Here is a 24,585-nt window from a genome sequence, read left to right as displayed (position 1 = left end):
CTTATCTTAAAACATTCCAAGCCTTTAGACAAAGCTTCATGTCTTTAACCAATTACAAGTCAAAGAATCTTTAAACCAACCTATAACCTGTAAGCCCCTGCTTTGAGATGGCCCACCTTTTCAGGCCAAACCAATGCATGCCTCCCACTTAATGATTTATGACTTTACCTGTAATCCCTGTCTCCCTGAAATGCATAAAACCAACTGTAACCCAGCCACATTGAGTCCACTTGCTCAAGACTTCTTGGGCTTGGCTCCGGGTCATGGTCCTCAAATTAGGCTCAGAATAAATTTCTTAAAATTATTTTACAGAGCTTGATTTTTTTTTTCCATTAATAGAGGTGTGAGAGGAAGAGAGAAGTCGGATGACTTCCCAGTGTCTTGGTTTCGGCAGCAGGAATGATGGAGTCGCTTCTTACTGAGATGCGGAAGATGGCAGGAATTTGGGGTAAGCTTGTTTGGGAAATATCCAGCTGGATATACAAGTTTGGAGTTCATGGGATATGTAGGGCCTGGAGCCAACAAAGTGTCAATGGAAAAGAAGCCAAACTCTGTAAAATAATTTGAAGAGGTTTATTCTGAGCCAAATTTGAGGACCATGACCCAGAGCTACACCCAAGAAGCCTTGAGCAAGTGGACTCCATGTGGCTGGGTTACAGTTTGGTTTTACACATTTTAGGGAGACAGGGATTACAGGTAAAGTCATAAATAAATACATGGAAAGCATATATTGGTTTGGTCTGAAAAGGGGGGCCATCTCGAAGTGGGGTGGGGGTGCTTACAGGTTATAGGTGGGTTTAAAGACTCTTTGACTTGTAATTAATTTAAAAATGAAGCTTTTGTCTGAAGGAATGTTTTAAGGGAGTCTGTTAATCAGAGAAAAGCTACAGGCCATATATTTGTTGTGTAAATTAAGGACCTGCAGGTTTGTCTTGCATAGCCTTAGGCCTGTTAATGAGTTACAAAGGATGTCTCCAAGAAGGGAGCGGAGCATGGAGCATGAGGCTCGTCTGACCTCCCTCTCTTGGCCAGCAACTCAGTTTTAGGGTATCCTCTTGGCCAGGAGGGGGGTCCATGCAGTCAGCCGCGGGGGAGGGTGGAGCCTTAAGATTTTGTTTTGGGCCGGGCGCGGTGGCTCACGCCTGTAATCCTAGCACTCTGGGAGGCCGAGGTGGGCGGATCGTTTGAGCTCAGGAGTTCGAGACCAGCCTGAGCAAGAGCGAGACCCCACCTCTACTAAAAATAGAAAGAAAATATATGGACAGCTAAAAATATATATAGAAAAAATTAGCCGGGCATGGTGGCGCATGCCTGTAGTCCCAGCTACTCGGGAGGCTGAGACAGGAGGATCGCTTGAGCTCAGGAGTTTGAGGTTGCTGTGAGCTAGGCAGATGCCACGGCACTCACTCTAGCCTGGGCAACAGAGTGAGACTCTGTCTCAAAAAAAAAAAAAAAAAAGATTTTGTTTTGGTTCACAAAAGCAAGGCATATATAATACCCTGCACGTGGGCAGCGCAGAGGGCTCGGGGCACTCCACCTGCCCTCTGATGACCAACTCTGACAGGTGTTCTGCCCGTAATCTGCTTGCTAATTGGGCAACGTTCAACATCAGTCACTTTCTGTAACGCCCCATGCCCAAATAAACACCGGGCAAAAAAAAGGGGGGGGGGGAGAAAACAGGCTCTAAACCTGACCATCTTGATTCTTTAACCGGCCTTCCTGCAAAACCCTAGTAGGCCAGAGCGCGGCCAGGCTGGGTTGGGCGGCGCTCTTGTCAATCATCCGGGGCCGAACGTAATTGGTGGAGGCCGGTCCAGGCGTGAGGCGAGCCAGTGAGTTGAAAGCCCACTTCCGGCAGCGACGTGGGAACGGCTGGGAACCCGAGAGCGGCGCCCAATGGCTGTGGTTTCGGCGGCGGCGTGGAGGCCGCCGGGAACCCGGAAGACTGCCGGATGGCTGTGCGAGCTCGCGGCGTGGTGATCCGGGCATGCAAGCGAGGTAAGACCGATTCCGGTCTCCCGGGGATGCCTGCGCGGGCGGGGGCCGGGGCTGCAGTCGCCGGCGCGGCCGTTGTCGCACTGCTCTCGGCCGCGCTCGCGTTCTACGGGCCGCTGGACACAGGTACCCGGCCGCGGGCTGCTTCTCCGGGTTTGCGAGAGGGAGGCGCCGCCGAGGGGTCCGCCCTAATGGGGGGCCGGGAGTCGCGGGATAGGGTTTGCACCTGCGTCTCCAGGAGGACCCGTGGGGCGCGGTCAGGTCCATCTGTTCTGCCCTAGCCGCGTTCCCGGGCCGGTGCTTGTCAGCTCCCGGGGCTTGCAGCGGTCTGAGCTGGAGACGCGAGCCCTGCTGGGCCTTTGGGGTGCGGGGGCCGCTGGCCGGGAGCTTTCGGAACCGCAGCGGGGCCTAGGATGAGGCGAGCTGGCCGACCCAGACGGGCTTAGTGCACACGTCGGAGAAAGGCCGCGTCCGCATTCCCAGCTTGAAGCGCCCAGTACTACTCACTAGGGGAGGGACCCGCCGCCCGCGCGCAAAGCCTGCAAGTTCTTGGGCGAGACGAACTGGATACTGCGACGCCCTCATTCAACCGTGGAGAAGGACTACACCGGCCAAGGCACCTCCTTCGCCCTCCCCGGGCCAGAGCATATGTGTGCGGGGGGTTCCTTCAGGGAGGGGGGCTAACCTGAGTGACACCCGGAACCGGGAGAGGTTGCAGTAGCCAGACGCTCCCGAGGACCCCCCCCCCCCCCCCCCGGCCTTCGCTGCTGGACTAGAAACTTCCTCAGTTGGTCCCTGGACTCCGAGATGCCTTTTCAGATAGGATGGATGATGTAGAAGGAATTTAGACATGAATTGAGCAAGTGGATCCTAATTATTCAGAGCCTCATATTTCTTCATACGGTGTTTTTCTTTTGCCTTGTGGATATTAGTTTGTTACATCTTTTATACAGCTAAGTAGTGTTTTGTGATCTCATTTCTCACAAAGTGGAGAGATTACTGTTATCCACCATCCATTGCTTTATATAGGAGGTAAATAAAGGCTCTGAGACAGTGGCTTAGCCAGGATTCCCCAGCCAGTAAGAGGCTGAAATGGTAAAATGCACTGTTTGCTGTAGTCATTAGAAAAATTTACCTTCAGCCAATTTGCATATACCTGAGTATGTATGTATATACCAACAGAATATCTCTTCTTGTAGATATATAGAAAGGGAATTTCTAGTATTTGTAGGGGAAGAGCTCACCATGCCACTCTGACGACCTTGCGTATGGGACATGTAGGCAAGGCTTATGCATATATGTTGAGCCTGGTCAGAGAATACTTGTTAGGGAGTTTTGGCTTTTTGTTTTTCAGCAGGCTAGTTTTGAATGCATTGGGAGGGTCCCTCAGCCTCTCCCCCACACCTCAATCACACCAGCAGGGGGACTTCTGAGCACCACTTTATTTAGAGATTTTTTTTATTGGTAGCTGTTTGCCTTGAATTCACATGCTGTACAGTTAGTTAGGAAGGTGTTTGTGTTTTGTTTTGTTTTGTTTTTGTTTTTGTTTTTTTTTTACGCTAGTATGAGGCTTCATCCTCTGACTGACTTGGCAAACTTTTACCAGAAACCAGGTGGAGTCGATATTATGACTCCCATCCAGGCTTCAAGGATTGTCTCAGTTAACTTAAGGATTGTTGTCTCATGCTCTAAATTAGTTATAATTCACGTTAACTTAAAAGCACTTTTAGCACAAAGAAGCAGCTTCTTTGTGCTTCTTTAAAACAAAAACCAAACAGACTTGGCCTGTTTTTCCAGACTCAGAATTGTCCTGAAGACAAAGTTACTAAATAGGATAAATTTTTTTTTTTTTTTGAGACAGAGTCTCACTCTGTTGCCCAGGCTAGAGTGAGTGCCATGGCGTCAGCCTAGCTCACAGCAACCTCAAACTCCTGAGCTCAAGGGATCCTCCTGTCTCAGCCTCCCGAGTAGTTGGGACTACAGGCATACACCACCATGCCCGGCTAATTTTTTCTATATATATTTTTTAGCTGTCCATATAATTTCTTTCTATTTTTAGTAGAGATGGGGTCTCGCTCTTGCTCAGGCTGGTCTCGAACTCCTGAGCTCAAACGATCCGCCCACCTCGGCCTCCCAGAGTGCTAGGATTACAGGCGTGAGCCACCGCGCCCGGCCCTAAATAGGATAAATTTTAAGTCTTCTCTTGTCAAGGCCTTTCTGTCCTTCAAAACTTTGATGTTTATATTTAAATACTTCTGTGGATGAGTCCAATAGCGATGTCAATAAGCCAGTTGAAACTTTGGGTTCACTGTTGGGAAATGTAACTGACCTGTATTTGCCCTTTTGCTAAGGGAAGCTGTTTGCTCAGGCGAGTGGGACAGAACGCTGGGGCACAGTTTGGATTTTAGTTTGCATTCATGCAATTCCAATTAGAAAGTGGAAATGTACTTCTTATTTTGCCTTAGAATGGCAGCATTTTGGTAAAATGTGTCTTGTGGCCTGGCTTGTCTATTATTAACGGCAGCATCTTCACTGTTCTCTCTCTGGGCCTCAGTTTCCTTATCAGTTCTTTAAAAGAAAGATAAACTGATTTTTAATAAGGAGAGTGAGCCCAGATGTCTTTACTTTCTCCAACATTATTCCTTGCCCTATTCTGTGCCAGGCTCTGTTCCAGGTGATCGAGGATGGGCCCTACCTGGAAGCACTGTGAATGCTGCCCGGAAGCCACAGTGTGCGAGTGACACCCCGTTCTGTGCAGGCAGAGGGTAGAAGGGTGGTGATTCCCCACCAAGTCAGACATGAAAACTTCCTTCTTGTCCAGTTCAGCCCCTACCACGTATGTTTTCTGTGTGCTTTGGAAGCCCGCGTGTGATAATAGTTGCTTTACCTTTGGTATCACTGTGAATTTTTAAAAATTACATACCAAAAAGCTGCTATTGATTACATTATGATTTTAAAATAATTTTGAAATAACTGACATTTGAGCGTTACTTTTCCCATGTGTAAAACTTCAGCTATTCAGTGTCCAGGTGATGCTTGTTGTCCTCAAGGAGTGTGTCCTCAAGGAGTCCTAGACCAGCTCTTACAGTAGCATTGCCGCCCGTAAACTGGAATCTGACAAAGCCTTAAGATAGAGCAGAAGGAAGAGGTGAATTTTGCATTGGTGTGTTGGTCAAGTTGCCATGGAGGTAATATGATTTGCACAATTTTGGATCAAAAATGCTAGTTCTATATAAGATAAAGGAATTGCTTAAAACAGGATTTTCCCCCATGTTTTCTTTGTAGGTACTATAAAGACCGCTATGTGAATGTACTGTGAGTTTTCACACATTCAGAATATATGTTTTTGGCTAAAACATTTTTTTAAATGCTTAACCTACTGTAAGTAAATCTGCCATAGAAAGTGGATATTGTATTTGTTTTTAAGACCCTTGATATCTTACCATTCTAATAAAGCTTATTTTGAAGTGAAGGAAAAGTATGTGTACTTGTCATTATTTGAATCACAGCAAAAATCATTATTTGCTTTAAAACTTGTAGGCTTAAGCATATCCATGCCCAGACTAGCACATCTTTCTCAACCAAAAAGATCAAAAGGTGCATACCAGTATACCTCTGGACAAAAACAAAGAGAAGCTTTTACAGCAAAGTGGGGACACAGAAGAGACATTTTTTGGATCTGAAGAGTAGAAGCTGTTATGGGGCATTTGGAATCAGAGTGTGCCTGGGAGCTCAGATGCTATAGCCGTGGGGCTGTGGGCCAGGTGCTGGCGGTCCCCCAGGCTGCGGTTCCCTAGGCTGTCCCCTTACTCCCCCACAACAGCGGCATGCCACCAGGTGTTCTGGTGACATCAGTTTTGTGGCAGCAGCTCTTTGCCTCCCCTAGGAACTGCATCTCGGCTTGTGGGTACAGCTTAGTTTTGTGTCAAATCTTTTCTGGTAATATAGGTAGGTTACTTCAGCTGGGAGGCAAAGTGCAAATGGATAGTTAAATGTCGGTTTATGATACTGGCCCTTTTGACATAGAGATTAAATATTTCATACCTTGTCTATAGTAAATAAGGTTTAAAATCTGAAATTTAAGATATAGATGTTTATACGATATGAATCTTGAGTATTTAGGGGAAAGAGGCTTCCTGAAAAATGTACAGTATTATCTGCTGGACCGATTTAATTTCTTTTTAAGTTAAGCATTGGCATTTAAGAGTTTTCATCAGGTGAGTTAGATTGGTATAAATGTTAATTTTTAACATCCATAAATTGAAGTCTGACTAAATTGTTTTCCTCTATGATTTCATAAATCAAAATTTATATTTTATATGACCTTAAATACATAATTTGAAGCACAGGTGTATTTAAAGGTGCTAAAACGATACACATCTCTACCAGTCATTCTCAACCAAGGCTCATTTTGCCCTCAGAGAGACCTTTGGCAACATCTAGAGACATTTTTGGTTGTCACAACTACGTGTGTGTGTGTGTGTGTGTGTGTGTGGTGCACACACTGCTGACAGAGTGTAGGCCAGGGATGGCGTTCGGCATCCCACAGTGCATGGACAGCCCCCACAACAAAGATGGAGCTGTCATCTATGACCATAAATGTCTTACAGAGACGTGTATTATTTTAAAACTATAGTTTAGCCTGCCTGGAGAGATTTGATGATGGGTTCATAATATTTCTGTTTTTAGACTTAATGATACTTCATGTGTTATCTCTCATTTTCCTTCTGTAATGATCAGACATAGCGAGGACTTCTTAATGTTATTAGTCATATTCTAATTCACATAGAAATTCAGTGGTGAAACTATAGATTAAATTTTGTTGTGACTTTTACAAACATTGTCCTGTTTTAAAGAAAGAAGTATGTTTATGAAAACTTTGGAAAATGGATTTTTACAAATGTTTTGTGAGCATTTAAAAAGATAGAAAAATTAGGGAAATTAAACTGATAAGAGGATGTGCCTGTTAGGACATGCACATCTTAAAGCATTTCATAGGTCTTATTTAGTGACAAATAATAAAAATGATTATAATTTCATCCAGACTATCTTTCTTTGCTAAATATTGAAGTTCTTAAGCATTATCAAAGGCTGACATGACTTTTATTCAGTTACTAATACTGATTTTAAAATTATTAAGTAATATAAGTTATTATCTCAATAACTTTCTGGAAGAGTTATTGAAATGCTGGTTTGGAAACAGAACTTTTTAAAACCAGCATGTATACAACACAGTGAAAGCACTTGGTCATAAGAGATTTTATATGCGGCTAAGTGCTTCATACAAAGGGATAGTATACAATAAATGCAAAATGTAAGAAACCAGAACAACCTTTGAATGACTGGTAGGTTTGGATTCTACTTTTACAATTCCTAGACTCTAAAAAGCGACTGTATTTCTTGTTCTGGGGATTTGAAGGAGTGAACATTCTCTGATATTCCTGTATCGGTCAGTTGTTTTACGATGCTAGATATGTTAAGGTTTGAAACAAGCATATGTCCAGTGTTTTCATAACTGGATTGTTCCTCAGCACTCAGTGAACTATCGTTAAATTTAACGACAGTTAAATTTATAACAAGTCTGATTTCTGTCGTGCAGCTTGTCACAGGGAACACCAGGGGAGGAGCGTTTATGCTGTTCAGTACATGTGTGTGGTGAAAAGACAGTGTTCAGTCTTGGAGTTTGGGGTGCAGATGGACATAGAGGAAGTTGAGTGAATTGAGGGGAGGAGGAAATTAGAGCAGTGTGGCTCTGGCAGCTCCGGGCCTCCAAGGCCTGGCTCCAGGTCCGGGTGGGAGCAGGGCTGCTGACAGGTCGCTGGAGCAGATTGGCACGTGATGACGGACCTTGGGTGCTGGGGGTCACCCGGCCACACTTAGTGCGGCAAACCTCGTTGTGCCTTTTTTTGTCCAAGGGTTTACAGTGATTCTGTGCTGAGTTTTCTTTCTGTGTTGGTTTGGAAGAAGGTGAAAAGGCATTTAGGTTGAATTAATGTTATCCTTTCACCTTGGGGTCTGGGCATCTGGTATATCAGCTAAGGCATATACGTCTACGAATTAAACCCATTACTTGATGGATTCTCAGTTGTAGAAAGCAAAAAAAAAAAGAAATATTTGAATAATTTTGTTGAACAAAAAGCAAAACTGGGAGAGTTGGAAGACAAAGCCGTTTTACCATAAAGCACCCCGGCAGCTTTGGTCTTCAGTGGAACTTGTGGCACAGCTAGTTTTTCTCAGCTGCGGAGATAATTGGGAGGATGAAAATATTGAGTGCTTTGTTTGAAAAATATTATTTATATTAGCAAGGATTCTTTAATTCTGGAGAGAATATAGACTTTATTATCTATTCATACCTTGGAGTCTACAGAATGTATCAGTATTTCTCTCATAGCTGAGCTGTTTTAAATATTAAGACAAAATGTACAAAGTAGGAAGTTTTTCAAGAAAGGCCAATTAAAGTGTAGCTATTTAAAGACCTAATAAACTTAAAGGGAAATTGAAATGAAATAAAATAGTTCATTAATTAATAATGCATATTTTTTACTTGATAAAACTTCCTGGAAGATTAAGTGGTCTTCCAAAATTTGATACATTTCAAAAATAAACTTGGTATATACAGCATATGTTAGTGTTAAAGTAATTTTTGGACATCAGTTGCCTAAAGAAATAAAACCATTGGGTAAAAACCTATTGCATTCATATTACGTCAACTTTGGGAAGTGTTTTGGTTAGTGGGATATTTTAAATCTGTTCTTTATGTATACAAGTGGATATTATTTACTAATTGATTTCATTTTCCTATTTTTCAGTTTTAGAAAGAGCATTTTCCCTACATAAAGCGCATTCGATAAAGGATATGGAAAATACTTTTCAGTTGGTGAGAAATATTATACCTCCTCTGTCTGCCAGAAAGCACAAAGGACAAGATGGAAGAATAGGCGTAGTTGGAGGCTGTCAAGAGTAAGTGGCAGATGGATAATAAAACGTTAGTGCTTATCTGTCCGTGTCTACCTGCTCACCCACCTAGCATCCAGCGTCTGTCTACTGTGTGACCCCAGTAATCATTTTTAAATGTCGTCTGATAGGACATTGAGTGTTTTTCCATGATCGACTTTTTTATTAAATAAGAAAAACCCTAAGGAGCCCTGATTAAGTTTTCCCTGGTGTGTGTTGGTGTTAAGTTTTGTATGTAGAGGGGAGATGTGACGTGACTATTTTTTCCTATTTTATTCTTTCCTGTATTCACCAGACTTCATACTACAAGCATGTCTTGTATAATCAGGATAAAAACACTCAGCAACTTTTTGGTTTACCTTGTCAATTTAAAGGTATTTCTGGAAGTCATTTGTGAACTTTGACAGATCTTAGCTTTTTTCAAGGCCTGTTCCATCATCTGGTCTTGCATGTTTTTTGCTGCTTTATTTGGCACGTAAAGGTTGATAGCATGTCTTTGGGTGTGAATGACACCTTCTCCCTTCGACTTAAAGGCTGTGATGGTTACTGCTTCTGTTTTCTGATCACTTTCTCTTTGTACTTATGTGGTATCTCTTTGCCTGTTCCTGCGTTTTCAACTATCATGTAACTAGGTATGGTAGGAGAATTTTTACTGGATCAGAGTATGTGCACATTTTAAGTGCTGGTGAACACTGCTAACGTGCCTCCTGCCCCTGTGTAGTAGGGTGCGCTGCCACCAAACAGCACCCACTCCCCACACCCTCGTGGGTGTTGGCAACCTTTGCCAGTCGAGTAGGCAAACTGTGTTGTTTTAGCGCATTTCTAAATGCACTAAAGTGAGACTCATTTTCACATTGTAGGGTGAGAGCGTGCATGTTGCCTGTCCATTCTTTCGTGTTTACACTTTCTGGCAACACCACTTTGCAGGACAAGGTCATCTACATAAAGTGACATGTTACTTTTGTCACTGGTTTGTTTTACTTTGTTAGTAAAACTCGTCATTTCTTGGGACGGACATAAAAGTTACAGTCGCTCATCTGATGCCAAGGGCAAGGATCTTCCTTTCTCCGTGTGAAGTGACATTAAACATGGAGTTGCAGGAACTCAGAACAGTCAGAGGGAAGCCCAGGAGGTGTGTGCAGTCCCTTGCTTGTCATGGGGGGCCCCCACGTGGCCTCTGCTGGCTGTTATTCCCTGGGAATGGGGTCTGCCCCCCTGAAACCCTTTCGCCCAGACTGTGCTGTACTTGTGGTCCCTCTACCTCCTCTCGGGGCTGAAGCCTGCAGTCAGCTGTTTACCTTGCACGTCCACAGCACAGAGACTGCAGTCCCTTGCGCCAGAGGCCGACTCTCCTGAACTGGTACAAAGGTTTTGTGGAAGATTGACTGTTCTCATTCTGATTCCTGTTTATTGAACATTTACTGAGCATCTGCTAGGTGCTGTCTGTGTGCCTGGTGCTTCATGTCTCTCTTATTTATTGATAGTCATGTCTGTATTATTATCTATATGTTTTATTGATAACTTATTTATTGATCAACATGTGATTGTGTTATTCTCAGAAGTTTTTGACTCTGAGAATCTTCTTTTTAGGTACACTGGAGCCCCATATTTTGCAGCAATCTCAGCTCTCAAAGTGGTATGTTTACTTAAAACTTCTTTATTGGTCGGATATCAGACTGAGGTGGGGGTGGGGGAGGGGATGGGTGTATGCCTACACAATGAGTGCATTGCACACCATTTGGGGAGTGGTAACACTTGAAGGTGCTGACCCGGGAAGGGGGGGGTGGGGAAGGGAGGGATATATACCTACATGATGGGTGCAACGCGCACTACCTGGGGAACAGACACGCCTGGAGCTCTGACTTGGGGGGAAAGGCGGTACAGGGGCAACGTATGTAACCTGCAATTCTGTATCCCCCATAACAAGATGAAATAAAAAATAAAATAAAATAAAAAAAAAAAACTTCTTTATTGGGATTTTTCTAGTGAAGAGTTGAGTTATTTACATGTTTTGATGGAAATCTAAATAACATCTTAGGGCAATAATAGGTAATAGAAACACCTTTAAATCTATTTTGACTTCTTGTGCGGTGACAAAATCACTTGAAACCTGTTTTTTAAAAAATGAACTTTTATTTATGTTGTACTTCACCAAAGGGACCCCGGGATGCCTTTTTGGTCCCAGCTTAAGCAGTTGTTGCCCTTGGAACATGGCATTTCCCACCATTTGATCAGGTCCCAGTGGGGCGGCTCCTGGACAGGGGCTGGGCTTGGGAGCCGAGTTGCTTCCTGTGCCTTCATGGAGGGTGACCAGGCCTGGCTGGTCTGGTTGGGGTCGTGTGGTCCTGACTCTGCCTCTGAGGTGGCAGCAGAAGTCAGACTTTCTTTCCAGGCATTTTCTCATGCTACGTGTCCTTTTCCTAGGCTACCTAGCCAAGGTTTAACTACCGCAGTTTAATATTCCCATGTGTGCCGTGAGCACTGTGTCGCTGGCGTGGGTGGACGTGTGTCTAGTGGTGGGCCAGTGGCTCGTGCCTGAAGCCACCTGCAGTGCCTGTTGACTGGTTCCTAAGTCGGCCTCTTGTGCTGTTTCCCAGGGTGCGGATTTGTCCCATGTGTTCTGTGCCAGGGAGGCCGCGCCTGTGATCAAGGCCTACAGCCCGGAGCTGATCGTGCACCCCATTCTGTGAGTCGGTTCCCTGTGCTTGCAGCAGCTCTCCTTGGTCACGGACACCAAGTGTCTGCTCTGCTCGGGTTTGTCGGGTATCAGCAAAAGTAGAAGAAAAATGTAAGGCGCCCATTGTTCCGTGGTCAGGATGAGACAGACGTGGCCGGGTGAGGGGAGAGGTTGGGGGCGCCGAGTGGTGGGCCCGATGCTGTTTGCACAGGCACTTGGACTGTCAGAAATGGCCAGGGTCCAAGGTCCAGGGGAGGGCTGGCCTTGAGGGCCTGTGTGTGGACAGGTCTCTTACGGCAGAAAAAGAGGGCCTCTTAGGCAGTAACAAGGCCCTTCACTCATTCCGCAAATGCTTGCTGCCAGGCACCGTTGTGAGTCAGTGGGGTCAGCAGCAAACAAGCAGAGGGACACCTGCCCCGTGGGGCTCCCCAGAACAGCCTGGGCTGTGGAACTTTCCACAGTGATGGAGACGTTCTCTTTGGCTGTCCAGGACCCTGGCTGCTGAGCACTTGAAATGTGGCTGGTGAGGCTCGGGAACTGGATTTTCAGTTTTGTTTAATTTTATGTAAGAGTGTATGTACTAGCACCTGCCGTACTGGGCAGGACCGCTCTGGATGCAGACAGGGGACAGCACTGTGTTCAGTGGAGAAAGAACCGTGGAAGAGCTGAAGCAGGGAGTAGGCATAAGACGCAGGCTGCGCATGTGCGTGAGAGAGAGGGAGAGGATGGGGAGGTTGGGGCAGCACAGAGTGACATTCAAGTAAACCCCGCAGACTCCCAGCTGAGGCCCTTCCACACCCGAGGAGGAGCCGGCCCAGAGCTCGGGGTGGGGTCCTACGGGTGCGTCAGGATGACTGAGGGGTGCAGGGCAGGACCCCATGTTTACTGCTGCTGGGGGGCTTTGGGGGCCAGGGTGGAGGCTGCTGTCAGGGTCCTGGTGATAGGTATGGGGTGCAGTTGAAACAGTGAGATGGGACCTGATTCTGGGGATATCTGGGAAGTTCGGCCTCAGGATTTGCTGACAGATTGAGTGGAAAAGGCAGGCGTCACAGTGCCACTAAGAGTTTGGTCTGGGGGAGTTTTCCTTTCATGTGACGAGGAGACAGGGAACGAGTTTGGTGGGATTAAGATGAGGGTGGGTTTGGGGCGTGGTTTTGGTTGTCTGGTAAACCCCCAGGTGATCGTGGCTAGTTGGAGTTGGCTAGGAGGGGACAGTCGGGAGGCACAGGCAGCTGTTAACATGTGGATGGCGTGTGAAGCCAGGAGGTGAGGACAGGGTGGGGTGAGAGTAGGCGGGGGCACCCCGGTGTCGGGAGCAGAGGGGGTGGGGAGGAGGAAGAAGCCAGGAGGGGCAACCTGGAGTCAGCAAAGCAGCTGTTTTCTGGACAGTTCTAGAAGGGCCCATGCCACCCTAGGCCAGTTTGAGATGAGGACTAAGAATGAATGATGATGCGTCTCATGTTGTGGGGTCATTGGTGACCTTGACAAGGGCAGCTTATGGGGGAGCACAGGGGACAAAGGCCTTAACGGAGTGGGCTCTCAGAGATGAGATGCTAAACAGGAAGATGTGAAAAAACAAAACACGGTTTACTCTGAATGAGTGCGTTTTTGGTGCTGTAACAGGGGCAGCCATGCGAGTCCTAAGCCAGCCTGTTGTGTGTATCTCATGCAGGGGACAGAGTGTAATTTGATACCTACACGTATGTGTCATGGAAACAAACTGGTTAATTTTAGAGGGCAAAGATAATTTTGAAATTGGCTAAATGTCTTATTTTAACTTATTTTAAGTGTTGAAAGCTAGGCATCTAAATCAGGGCATTAAAAAACTAAACCATCCTGGGTGGACAAAAACAAAAAAAGAAACGAGTCTACGGAGAGGATTAGCGGAGATGACAACCGAATGCAGTGTGGGGTCTGAGTTGATCCTAAAACAGGGACGGGCAGGGGTGGGATCCAGAATGTCCACAGTCCACGTGACAGTACGGAACCCGTGTCCCCTCCTTTGTGATAATCTGGAACGCCAGTGTGTGAGATGCTAGCCTTAGGGGAGACTGGGCGAAGGCCGGGAACCCTCTGTACCGTTTTTGCAAATTTTCTGTAAATCTAAATTATTTTTTTTCAAAATAAAATGTTTTAAAAAGTAAACAAGTGAAACAGTTTAGGTAAACCATCTGCCCTTCTCTTCCTCGTTTAGTGACAGCCCTCATGCTGTTCATGAGGTGGAGCAGTGGCTGCCCCGGCTGCATGCCCTCGTCGTAGGCCCCGGCTTGGGCAGAGATGACGTTCTTCTCAAAAATGTCGAGGTAACGTATGTGAAAAATATTAAATTCCCCTCATGACAGACTTAACTGTTAGATACCGTGAAATCAGAACAGAGGCATAAGTTCCGTGCTGCTGTTCAGTGTTCTGCGTGCCTCTTCCTGGGATAATTTAGATAAGATCTGCTATGAGGGATAAAGGCAATGGTGAGCTGTGCGCAGAAATGAGACACGCACCGGAAGAAGGGATTCCGGGGCGCCGGCCGTTGTCCTGCCGAGCAGCAGTGGGTGCACGTGGGATTGCCACGTGTCCTGTGTCTGACTCCACGAGAAGCTGGGTGGGACTGAGGAGCCAGGCTCGCATTCACCTCCCAGCGCCATCTCCTTGTCGCGGGGGGGCCCTGGTGGTTCGCTCGGCCTCTCGGGCCTCTGTGCTGCCCTTTGAAGGGTGACTGCACCCCCTGGGGTTACTGTGAGCTTGGTGACATCCTTTGCACAGTGCCCAGTGCGGTATGAGCAAAGTCACTGTCACAGGTGACTGAGTCTGAGTAGCATGTCCCTGAGAATAAGTTACTCTAATCGCTTTGTGTTTGCTGCCAGTTGTACGTTTAGGTACAAACCCAAAGGGATTCTGTTGGTGCTCGCGTCGCGTTTTCAGCTGGGCTCTCTTGAAAGCTGTTAGTGTAATTCCTTAGCAGATGTTTCTGTAGCCTTTATCTAGGTCCTCATCGGGTCTAGAGGACCTTGGGCTCAGGCCCCACTGGCTGCTGGTGTGACTTTGACCTCTTTCTGTCCCTGCCGTGCTCCTCACAGCCATGCGCTGGTAACAGCAGGCTGAGGTGGCTCGGGCCTGCCAGTCCACACCCCTGCGCACACGTACGTTGTTCATTTATCATTTCATTTATTGTTTATAAGAGCAAATATTAAAAGTTCATCTGTGCCCACCTTCATCTAAAAAGATGGAAAATTTTATTATAAAAATTGAAATACAAATAAATACCATCTGGGATCAGGGAAAATAAAAAGATCGGGATGGCATGCTGGCCCTGTGTTCTGTGCGTTCCGTCTGACACTACATGGGTGCCTGCCTGGGGAGTCGCCCTCCTGGGTGGACACATCTTGGGGTCTCCCAAGGCTCCCTCCCGAGTTTCCCTGAGACACCTCATCAGGACTCCTGGGAGCAGAGGCAGCGTGCAGGATGGGCAGGTCCAGGTCTGTCCTCCCCGACGCGGGTGCTGCAGTGTGCTCACGTGTGCACTGGCGCTGTAACTGTAACTGTCTGGGCATGGGGGGTGGCGGGGGTGCTAAGCATTAAATGAGGGACTATGCTTGAAGCCCTTAGGAGGGGTGTGGCGTTATTGTGTTCCCCAGAAGGTCAGCGGTCATACTGAACATGACTACTGTCCGCAGGGCACTCTGCTGAATGCCTAGCTGAGGGTCCCTGAAGCCGTGAGGACTTGAAGGTGGTGAGTGATTAACGAGCCAGCTGTTGTGCGTTCAGGATGCGATGTGAGGGGCCTTCAAATACAGTGTGAACACTGTGCACGTTACAGGCTTTTAGGATTCTCATGGTTTTGAAACGACATGGAGTTAGCATGGGGAGCACAAGTCATTTGTCAGGTGGCACCGTTATGTCTTTGAACATCTTCACCGCTTGCCAAGAAGTAGGAGGTAGCCCTGGTTTAGGAGCGATAGAGCCGAGGGAGAAACTGTCCGTGGGAAGTCCCACCTGCAAACAGCTGGGCTCCGTGTGGCGGCCTTGCCATGTCCACCTTTGCATCCTGGGGGTGTGGACGAGTTTAAGGTGAAAATGGCCAGAGCTCTCTGTGCTTCAGGTCCATTTCTCTGTGAGTTTAATAAGTTCATCATTTTAAAAAAACCTGGCATCTGAAGAAAAAGAAAACACTTTGCAACGTGGAAATGTAAAATGTGGGCAGTGAGGGTGTGTCTCACTCCCTTCCAGCCCAGACTGCAGACTCCACGTCTTGGTTCATGTACAGCAGCAGTGGTGGCCGTGAGACTTGCTCACTTACTGCGCGGTCGCTGTGTTGCGGGGAACGCTGAGCGCAATTCTGCCTTCCTCCCCGTCGGCTCCCGGCGCGGTGCCTGCCGCAGAGCAGACACTCGGTAGATACTTTCTGCGTGAGGCCGTTATCTGTGTAGTCCTGGAAACGGCCCTATTAGATAGATTTCTGTTCTTACCCTTGTTTTTTTCTAATGACAAATTGAATCCTGGTGAGGATTCAAGACCATCCATCCCCAAGGTGGTCTTGTAGTAAGTAAATTGCTGAGTTTGTTTTTTTTAAACAACCTTTTGGAAATAATTTACCATACAATTCACCCATTTAAAGGGTACAACTTGGTGGTTTCTAGTGTACTCATAGAGTTGTGCAACCAACACTACAATCTATTTTGGAACATTTTTATCATCTCAAAAAGAAACTTCATATGTGTTACCTTCTGCTCCCTGTTCCCCAACCTCCTCAGTTCTGGGCGGCCACTCAATCTACTCTCTGTCTCTGATTCTGGACATTGCGTATGAATGGAATCATACAATATGTGCCATTTTGTAAGTTGTTTTGTCCACTCATCATAAGTTTATATTCATAGTTCATCGTGTTGTAGCACGTATCAGAGCTTCATTCCTTTTCCTATCTCATTGTTATGGATATACCAGCTTTGGTTTAATCTGTTGGTTTAATCTGTTCATTGGCTGCTAGACAGTTGGTTTGTTTCCACTTATTGGCTCTTATGAATAATGCTGCTATGAATATGTGTTTACAAGTTTTTGTGTGAACATGTATTTTCATTTCTCTGGGGTATATGTTTAGGAGTGGAAATGGCTGGGTCATATGGTAACTGTGTTTCACGTTTTGAGGAACTGCCCGTTTTCCACAGCAGCCGTACCATCTAATGTTCCCACTAGCAACGTGTGAGGGCTGCGATTCTTCACATTGTCCCCAACACTTGTCATTGTCATTTTAACTGTTAGCCATCCTAGTGGGTGTGCAGTGGCATCCCACATGGTTTGGGTGGCATTTCCCTGATGACTGATGGTGTTGAGCATCTTTTCATGAGCTTATTGGCCATTTGTATGTTTTCTTTGGAGAAGTGTCTGTTCATGGCTTTTCCCCATTTTGAAAATTGTTTATTTACCTTTTTACTATTGTTTTAAAGGTCTTTTTATATATTCCAGATACAAATCCCTTATCAGAGATAGGATTTGCAAATATCTTCTCATTTTGTAGGTTGTCTTTTCACTTCCTTGATGGTTTTGTTTGCAGCCCAAATTTTTAATTTTGATGAAGTCCAATTTATCTATTTTTCTTTTGTCCCTTGTGCTTTTGGTGTCTCATCTAAGGTTTTGCCTAACCCAACATTTACAACTATCTTTTCTTTTAAGAGCTTTATGGGTTTAGCTCTTACATTTAGATCTGTGATTCATTTTGAGTTTACTTTTGTCTGCAGTGTAAGGAAGGGTCCAGCTTCATTCTTTTGCACGTGGGAATCCAGTCATTCTAGCACCGTTTGTTGGACAGACTCTTCTTTCCTCCCGACTTGTCTTGTCATCCTTATTGAAAATCACTTGACCCTAAATTGAAGGGTTTATTTCTGGACCCGTTTCTGTTCCATTGATCTATGTGGCAGTCCTTACGCAACTACCCGCTGTCTCGATTACTGTGGCTGTGTAGGCAGCTTTCAAATCGGAAAGTGTTTTAAGTCCTCCAACTTTGTTTTTTTCGAGGCTGTTTTGGCTCTCCCGGCAAGAGCCGAGACTCAATGCATCCCCAGATGAGTCCTGGACCTGCTTGCTCATTTGCACTGGGATTTTGGTAGGGATTATGTTCAATTCGTAGAGTATTGCTGCCTTAACAATACTAAGTCTTCTGGTTCATGAGCCGATTTTGCACCTGAGTTGCCTGAATCTATAAGGAAAGTAGGCTCTTGACTAACACACCTGTCCTCACACTGTGCTCTTTGCAACGTGCTCTTTTCAACAGCGTGTCCTGGAGACTCTTTCCTGGCAAGATATGCAGATGTCCCTCATTATTTGTAAGAGCTACATCATAATTTACTGTGGATGTACTATAATGCTGTGGTCTCCAACCCTTGGGCCGAGGACCAGTACCGGTCCGTGGCCTGTTAAGAACCGGGCCGCACAGCAGGAAGTGAGCAGTGGGCGGGTGAGCCAGTGAAGCTGCTCCCCATTGCTGACATCACTGCCTGAGCTCTGCCTCCCCCGCCCCCATCCATGGAAAAATTGTCTTCCATGAAACCAGTCCCTGGTGCCAAAAAGGTTGGGAACTGCTGCTATGATGTATCCAACTAGTTCATTAAGGCTGTTTTCAGCTTTTTCCCTATTATATCAGTGATGTCTTGAACATTTCTGTATATTTTGTCCACTCTTGGGGTATTTTCTTTAAGCTAAATTTCTGGAAGTTCCACTGCTAAATCAAAGAGTATAGACATTTACATTTTTGAGAGATGCTCCAAAATTTCTCCAGGCTTGTAGCAGTTTGCTTTCCCATCATGGGATCCCCTTTGCTCTGGGTACTCTGATCCTGTGTAGCTGGCTAGTGCTGTTAATCTTCCTAGGAGATCTGAGTGCCATGTTCAAATACTACCCAATAATGTTGACTCTCATTTTCCAGTATTTGAATATTCACCGTAGGCTACTTACTGTTCTTTGTAAATACCTTAATAGAAAAAAACAAAAGACACAAAGATATCAGGTTGTTGCCAAATACTGCAACACAAAATTAGAAACTAATTTAAAGTGTGAATTAGGAAAAGCCTGTCAGTTTCAACAGTAAAGCCAAAATCAGGGCAAAGAATTTTCATTGTTATTAATAAAAAAGGAAATAAGCTTCTGTGAAGGCTCTTGTACCCTGACGCTCACTTGATGGGGCTTTTGGGCACACTCCTGACACTCGGACCAATGTCAGAGCAAAATACAGATGTTTTCTACAGCTGAAATATTTGTCACATAGTAAAGCTCTCAGGGTGGGCAGCTAATACTGTGGGTTTTCAAATTTCATTTTCAGAATAAGTTTTGATTAAATATAAGTGGCTTTAATTTTCAGTATTTTAAATTATTTTTACTTGGCATATATTTTGTTTTAATATTATCTTTTAATGTTTTCTATTAAGTGTCTACATCAAGTGGAGATTATTTTACTATGCTGTTGCAGTATATAATCTTGTCACAACATATTGGTTCATATTAATAATAAACAACCACATGTTGATGACGTTTTCCGTTTTCTGTTGACGTTTTCTGTTTAGCAGAAAACCTTTGAAACTTTTAGTGTAATCCTGTTGGGAAAAATGATTCACTGTTTATTATGGTCGCTCATTTTGAAACATGTAAATAAAGTGTTATGAAAAATATGGGATGACTAATGATTTGGGGAATTCCTGAGAATTCAGATTCCTCGTCTCCAAATTCTGAAGATTAGTGTCTGTTGGAAGTTTGGAAGCCCCACCGGGGTAGGTCTTTGTGGGCCAGCCTGGGAACACAGCCATTAGTCACAGCACTCCCGGCGGGCTTCTCTTCTCGGGGTTCCCAGGGTCCTGCCTTTTTAGGGGGCTCTGCCAGTTCATTGCCAGTCTTTCTTCCTCTCTGTTTATTTTATTATTTTCTATTTATTTGTTGTTGATCTGATGTTGCATTCTATTAAGGGACTGCCTGGTTTTCTTGAATTCCTCTTGAAAAGTGTCGTGGTCTGTTTCGTGCTGCTCTAACAGTACCACAGACAAGGTAGCTTATAATGAACAGACACTGACAGTGCAGGAGGCCGGGAGTCCAAGATCAAGGTGCCAGCATCTGGCGAGGGCCTTCTGGCCACAGCATCGGCGAAAGGGCAAGAGAGACAGCCCTGAAAGCCCTTTTTCAAAGTCACTAAACCAACCCATTAGGCCCTCATGGCCTAGCCACCTTTTAAATCCCCCACTGCCCAGTGCCCTTCCATTGGCAATTAAACTTCAACATGAGTTTTGCAGGGAACATTCAACGTGTAATAGAGGTGATAGGCCCGGTGCTCACTGTCATTTTCTCTTCTGGCAGGGCATTTTGGAAGCGTCCAAGGCCAGGGGCATCCCTGTCGTCGTGGACGCGGTGAGTGTGGCCTCTCCCCTCCCAGCGCAGGTTCCTGTAAGGCCTGTCCAGTGAACGCGGGTCCTTGTTCTGTGCAGGATGGCCTGTGGCTGGTCGCTCGGCAGCCGGCCCTCATCCAAGGCTACCAGAAAGCCATTCTCACTCCCAACCACATGGAGTTCGGCAGACTGTATGAAGCGGTGGTGAGTCAGTGGACCCCCCTGAAAGGCGGACGCTAGCCCTCCTCGTCCTGAGGAGTGGGGAGGAACGGGTTCTGTGCTTCTGCCCGGCTTGTCCCTGTGGGCACGTCTCTGCAGGGACACAGACTTGCAGGTGAAGAGTGGACACGTCTCTCAGAGTCTGAGATGCACATTTTTCACATGCTAACATGTGATCACGATACCTATTGTTACAGTTGATGGTGCATCATCCGATTAGTGCACCTTTGGATGAATGGTGGTGTGCTGGCCTTGGGGGCAGGCGGCCCCCTCTTGCAGCGTACTCTGGACGGGTCACTTCATCCCTGTCCTGCACTGCCTCTCCTGTGACACGTGATGACAGCGTCTACTTCACAGGGTTTATGAAGATGAAATGAAATACCTTTGTAAAGGCATGATTCCCTGCATAGCACGTGTCTCATACGTGTTGGCTGCCATTATTATTTGAATTTATATCACTTCTACAAACCTTTCAGAAGCCACCCGTGGGTGGCATTCTTTTAACTCTGGTCTGACCGGGCAGAGCACTGACGTGGCAAGTGCCGTGCTGGCATCTGCTTGGAGGACTTGCTGCCAGTGACAGCCTGGGCCTCCTTCCACCTGCTTGGTTTTTACCAGGTGCCCAGGTGATTCCTTTAGACACGAGTGTTGAGACTTGTGACAGATAGGACAGGGTTGTTTGTCATATCGTGTGCAGTGGGCTCCTTTTCCATGTCTCAGTGTTCCTGTGGTCTTCCTGTGTTGTAGCTCAGGGGTCCTGTGGACAGCGCTGACCACCACGGGTCTGTTCTGAGACTTAGCCAAGCCCTGGGGAATGTGACTGTGGTCCAGAAAGGAGAGCGTGACGTGATCTCTGACGGCCAGCAGGGTGAGTGGCGGCTTCCCTCTGCATGTCGCTGGCTCTGGGTCAGCACCGTGTGTGCTGGGGTTGGCCAGTGCCAGGTCAGTGTGGCCGGGCTGGGCGTGACTGTCCCCTCACGTCCATGCTAACGTGCCCTCTCATGTCTGCCCTGTGCAGTGCTCACGTGCAGCCAGGAAGGCAGCGGCCGCAGGTGTGGAGGGCAAGGAGACCTCCTGTCGGGCTCCCTGGGCGTGCTGGTGCACTGGGCCCTCCTCGCTGGACCTGAGAAAACAAACGGGTATGGCCACATCCTTTATCCTGCCTTGGAATTGTCTGCTTGTATGCTGTTCGGTAGCTCGTGCGTTTAATAAGTAGCCCTTGGAACATTCCAAATGAACTCTCAGGGTTTCATCAGAGAGATCCTAGGGCAGAGGTTAGCCCTCCACAGAAGCTTCTGCTCTGCGCTTGTTCCTGGGCCCGTCTGTCACTGGGGTGGGGCCTGGGGCATCAGTGGTTTTCAGAGCACCCCAGGTGGAGAACACTGTTCTAGAAGTTCAGTGATCCACCCTGTGTGAGACAAAATACCATGACAGAAAACATGCAGGCTGAAGGCTTAGACACTTGTCTTTAAATATGTGAAATTTATTTAAGAGGCAGCAGAATCCTGAGATCCAGGCTCTGGACTCGTTTCTGTCATCAGAGAGCTCTGTGAGCACAGGCAGTCCCCACACCTCTGTGCGCCTCAGTTTCTCTCTAAAAACCCACCATGGTGACCATGATGTCTGCACGTGCTGGGTGTGGTACATCCTGGGCCCTGGAGGGTGAGCCTGTGGTCTGGCGGGCTCACCTGACACCTGCTGGGTGGAACTACTGGGACGTGATGTCTCGGCACACCTGCACAGGAGCACTGGTCACCAGGGACCCCCCCCAAACTGGGAGTGTGTGTGGACTTTAACTGCACTGGGAAAGGCGAGAGGGTCGCTCCAGTTCCTTCCTCCCCTCCCCCAGGATATGTAATAATGGTAGCAGGCATCCGCATTCTCAGGCTCAGATATTCCACCCCATCCTGGGAAGACTAAAGAGGACTGTTAAAATACGTACAACCGGTAGGTGCTTGGCTGGTTTTTGCCAGGGAAAATTGCTTCCCACTGATATGTCCCACTGTGTCTGTGAATGGATATTTTTCATATCCCTTCTGTCAGGGAATACAGTATCAGGGGCTTAATGGTTACTTTGGCTGTAATAAAGCTGCCTTCTCCGAGGCACGTCAGACTTGAAATTGCCAATTTGGAGTCCCAGGGTTGAAACGGAGTCAGTGCCGATGGCAGCTGCGGCCCACTGACCTCCAGGTGCTGGTGTCTGAGCCCACGGCCGTGGGGGCCTCTAACAACGACATCCTGCAGCTTCCTGCCCACGCCCTCTCCTTCCAGGTCCAGCCCTCTCCTGGTGGCCGCGTTCGGGGCCTGCGCGCTCACAAGGCAGTGCAACCACCAAGCCTTCCAGAAGCACGGCCGCTCCACCACCACCACGGACATGATCGCCGAGGTGGGAGCCGCGTTCAGCAAACTCTTTGAAACCTGAACCGGAGCAGACAGGACCAACATTGCTGGAGGAAACGGCAATTTGTAATGAAAACACCCATACCTACGTGTGCTGAATCCTCAGGGTGCCAGAGCAGCACAGGTTGCTTTTGAGGGTTTTTAATTATAGCATAAATTGATTGATATAAGAATTTAAGAATTCAGAAAATGGCAAGTTTGGGCTAAACTAGTATGTAGTTGGAGATGTTACGATGACACGAATCAAAGTATTCCTGAACTTTTTTTTAGCTTCTAAGCAGTAACTGAGAAGGAAAACTGAGTCACATGAGAATGAAAAACTCTTTGAACAGCTCACCTGACTCTTGGCTTGCTCCAAGGTCGGCAGAGCTGTTCGTGGTCTCTACTTACTTCTTCTTAGTCTCTGCGGACGCATTTCATTCTCCCGGTTTCCCTTCACGAGGGGTCCTGTCGAAGGCACCGGCCAGTTCTCAGGGGGCCGTGTGAACACTGGCTGTGGCTTTTGACTGAGGTCCACCAGAAGGTTGGCCTTCATTCTCCAGCTCATTTTTGTTTAAGTGGTTAGGTTGGAAACGTCTGGGTGTTGGTTGTTTCGGTTAATGTATTGAAGTGTGTCAGAATAGTCAGTGGTCAGTTTATCTTGGCGATCCTTCTGCAGGCACCAAGGGAACAGAGAAGGAAGTGTAGGTGACACTGACCCTTGAGGGGCCAGGCAGGGAGCTCTGAGACACCTCCTGTCTGACACCCTCCCCTGTCCACGTTACACACACTCAAGTCCCGTGACGCTGCCGGGCCCCAGCCGGACAGACCTGACACCTGGGGGTGCTGTCTTGGGAAAGGCTTTCGGGAAGCGCAGGACTTGCTGGGTCTGGTGGGGCGATGGCATCAGGGGACCTGATGACAGTGTCTGCTTAGGAAGCAGCATAGCTGTGTTCTCAGGAATATTTGCAATCCACTGCAGAAAATAACTCTAAAATTTCAGCGAACATAACGTTTTATTGTATTCTTAACCTCGGGTTAGCTTTTGTTGTTTGTGTGAACGGTTCTTGTAAAACGGCCTGGCGCTTGTTCTCCGGTCCCACGTCTAGAGGGGTCGGTGCCTGGTGTGTGCGTGGGGCTGCTCTGTTACCCCTCACGAGGGCAGGCCTGCCCGGCTCCTCAAAGTCGTTTTGCCCTCGTGGCTACTCCTGGGTGATGCTCTGTGACTTGAGCACTGCTACAGATGGATTCTGCTTTCCTTAAAACTAGTCAGCAGCCTGCCATGATTGCTACTATTAATTTTACATCTAACTTTAGAAGCTTCACTATCTACATGTGAACTTTTGCAGAAAAACTGTGCCATGGACATTTTTCCTTTGGGGAATAACATCTAAACTCTAGTAGCTATTAAAAGAAAGATCTGGTTTATTTCAATGTAGTGTTTTGGTTTTTTTTTCTTAAATAGCTAAAACTCACCTTTTGGTTTTCTGAAGTGAAGATATTGCCACACACTGGGCAGATGAAAATATCTAAGCCTTTCTGTCCAACATTGTGCTTATCACCAGTGCCTCCCAATATTGCTACAATAATTCAAAGAATAAGGCTGAAACACAGGTACTTCTTTCCATAGGAATTAAAATTAGCAAAGTCACAGGAACTATTCTTACATTTTTTTGTTACTTAAGTTTCTGTTACTTAAGCTTTTCAGGAAGTACAGAATCCCTTTGTTTAAGAGAGAGATTGGGAGTATATCCAGGTAGTCAGGGACTGTTTTGTGTTTTTAGAAATGAATTCTGCTGCTGAATGGTATTTTTTAATGAAATTAACTGCTTCCCTGTTCTTTACAAACATCATGCAGCGCATAATCATTAACTGCAGCTAAAGAGACACTATGACCTGGAGCTTCCCTGGAACCAGGAGAGTAATGAGGAAGTATGTTTGGGTGGTCAGTGAGGTGGTGGGCCGTTGGGGGACAGTCTGCCCCCCGGTACCAAGGGGCCCTGTCTG

General features: G+C 46.6%; 1 protein-coding gene across 3 annotated transcripts; it reads left to right on the top strand.

The window, feature by feature from the left end:
• Window positions 1-1,920: 1,920 nt before the first annotated feature.
• Window positions 1,921-23,996, top strand: NAXD (NAD(P)HX dehydratase). Of its 3 annotated transcripts, none has more exons than XM_069467577.1 (10): window positions 1,921-1,998; window positions 8,805-8,955; window positions 10,540-10,585; window positions 11,547-11,635; window positions 13,821-13,929; window positions 19,952-20,002; window positions 20,080-20,184; window positions 20,947-21,067; window positions 21,218-21,338; window positions 22,471-23,996. In XM_069467577.1, the coding sequence occupies exons 1-10, from the start codon at window positions 1,953-1,955 to the stop codon at window positions 22,619-22,621; spliced, it is 990 nt and encodes a 329-aa protein (XP_069323678.1). In that variant the 5' UTR covers window positions 1,921-1,952; the 3' UTR covers window positions 22,622-23,996. The 3 variants fall into 3 exon arrangements, with proteins under 3 accessions (XP_069323678.1, XP_069323677.1, XP_069323679.1); XM_069467576.1 differs by lacking the exon at window positions 1,921-1,998 and adding an exon at window positions 2,011-2,121; XM_069467578.1 differs by lacking the exons at window positions 1,921-1,998; window positions 8,805-8,955 and adding an exon at window positions 10,337-10,437.
• Window positions 23,997-24,585: the final 589 nt, after the last annotated feature.

The sequence above is a fragment of the Eulemur rufifrons genome, chromosome 4 (assembly GCF_041146395.1).
Source record: "Eulemur rufifrons isolate Redbay chromosome 4, OSU_ERuf_1, whole genome shotgun sequence".
Taxonomy (NCBI): Eukaryota; Metazoa; Chordata; class Mammalia; order Primates; family Lemuridae; genus Eulemur; species Eulemur rufifrons.
This window is presented reverse-complemented; position numbering and strand designations above follow the sequence as displayed.

Excerpts from the sequence above, each read along its gene's own strand:
- NAXD (XM_069467576.1), top strand. The coding sequence starts at position 2,025 with ATGCCTGCGCGGGCGGGGGCCGGGGCTGCAGTCGCCGGCGCGGCCGTT. Across the intron at positions 2,122-8,804 it reads CTACGGGCCGCTGGACACAG|TTTTAGAAAGAGCATTTTCC; the intron begins GTACCCGGCCGC and ends CCTATTTTTCAG. Across the intron at positions 8,956-10,539 it reads GTAGTTGGAGGCTGTCAAGA|GTACACTGGAGCCCCATATT; the intron begins GTAAGTGGCAGA and ends TCTTCTTTTTAG.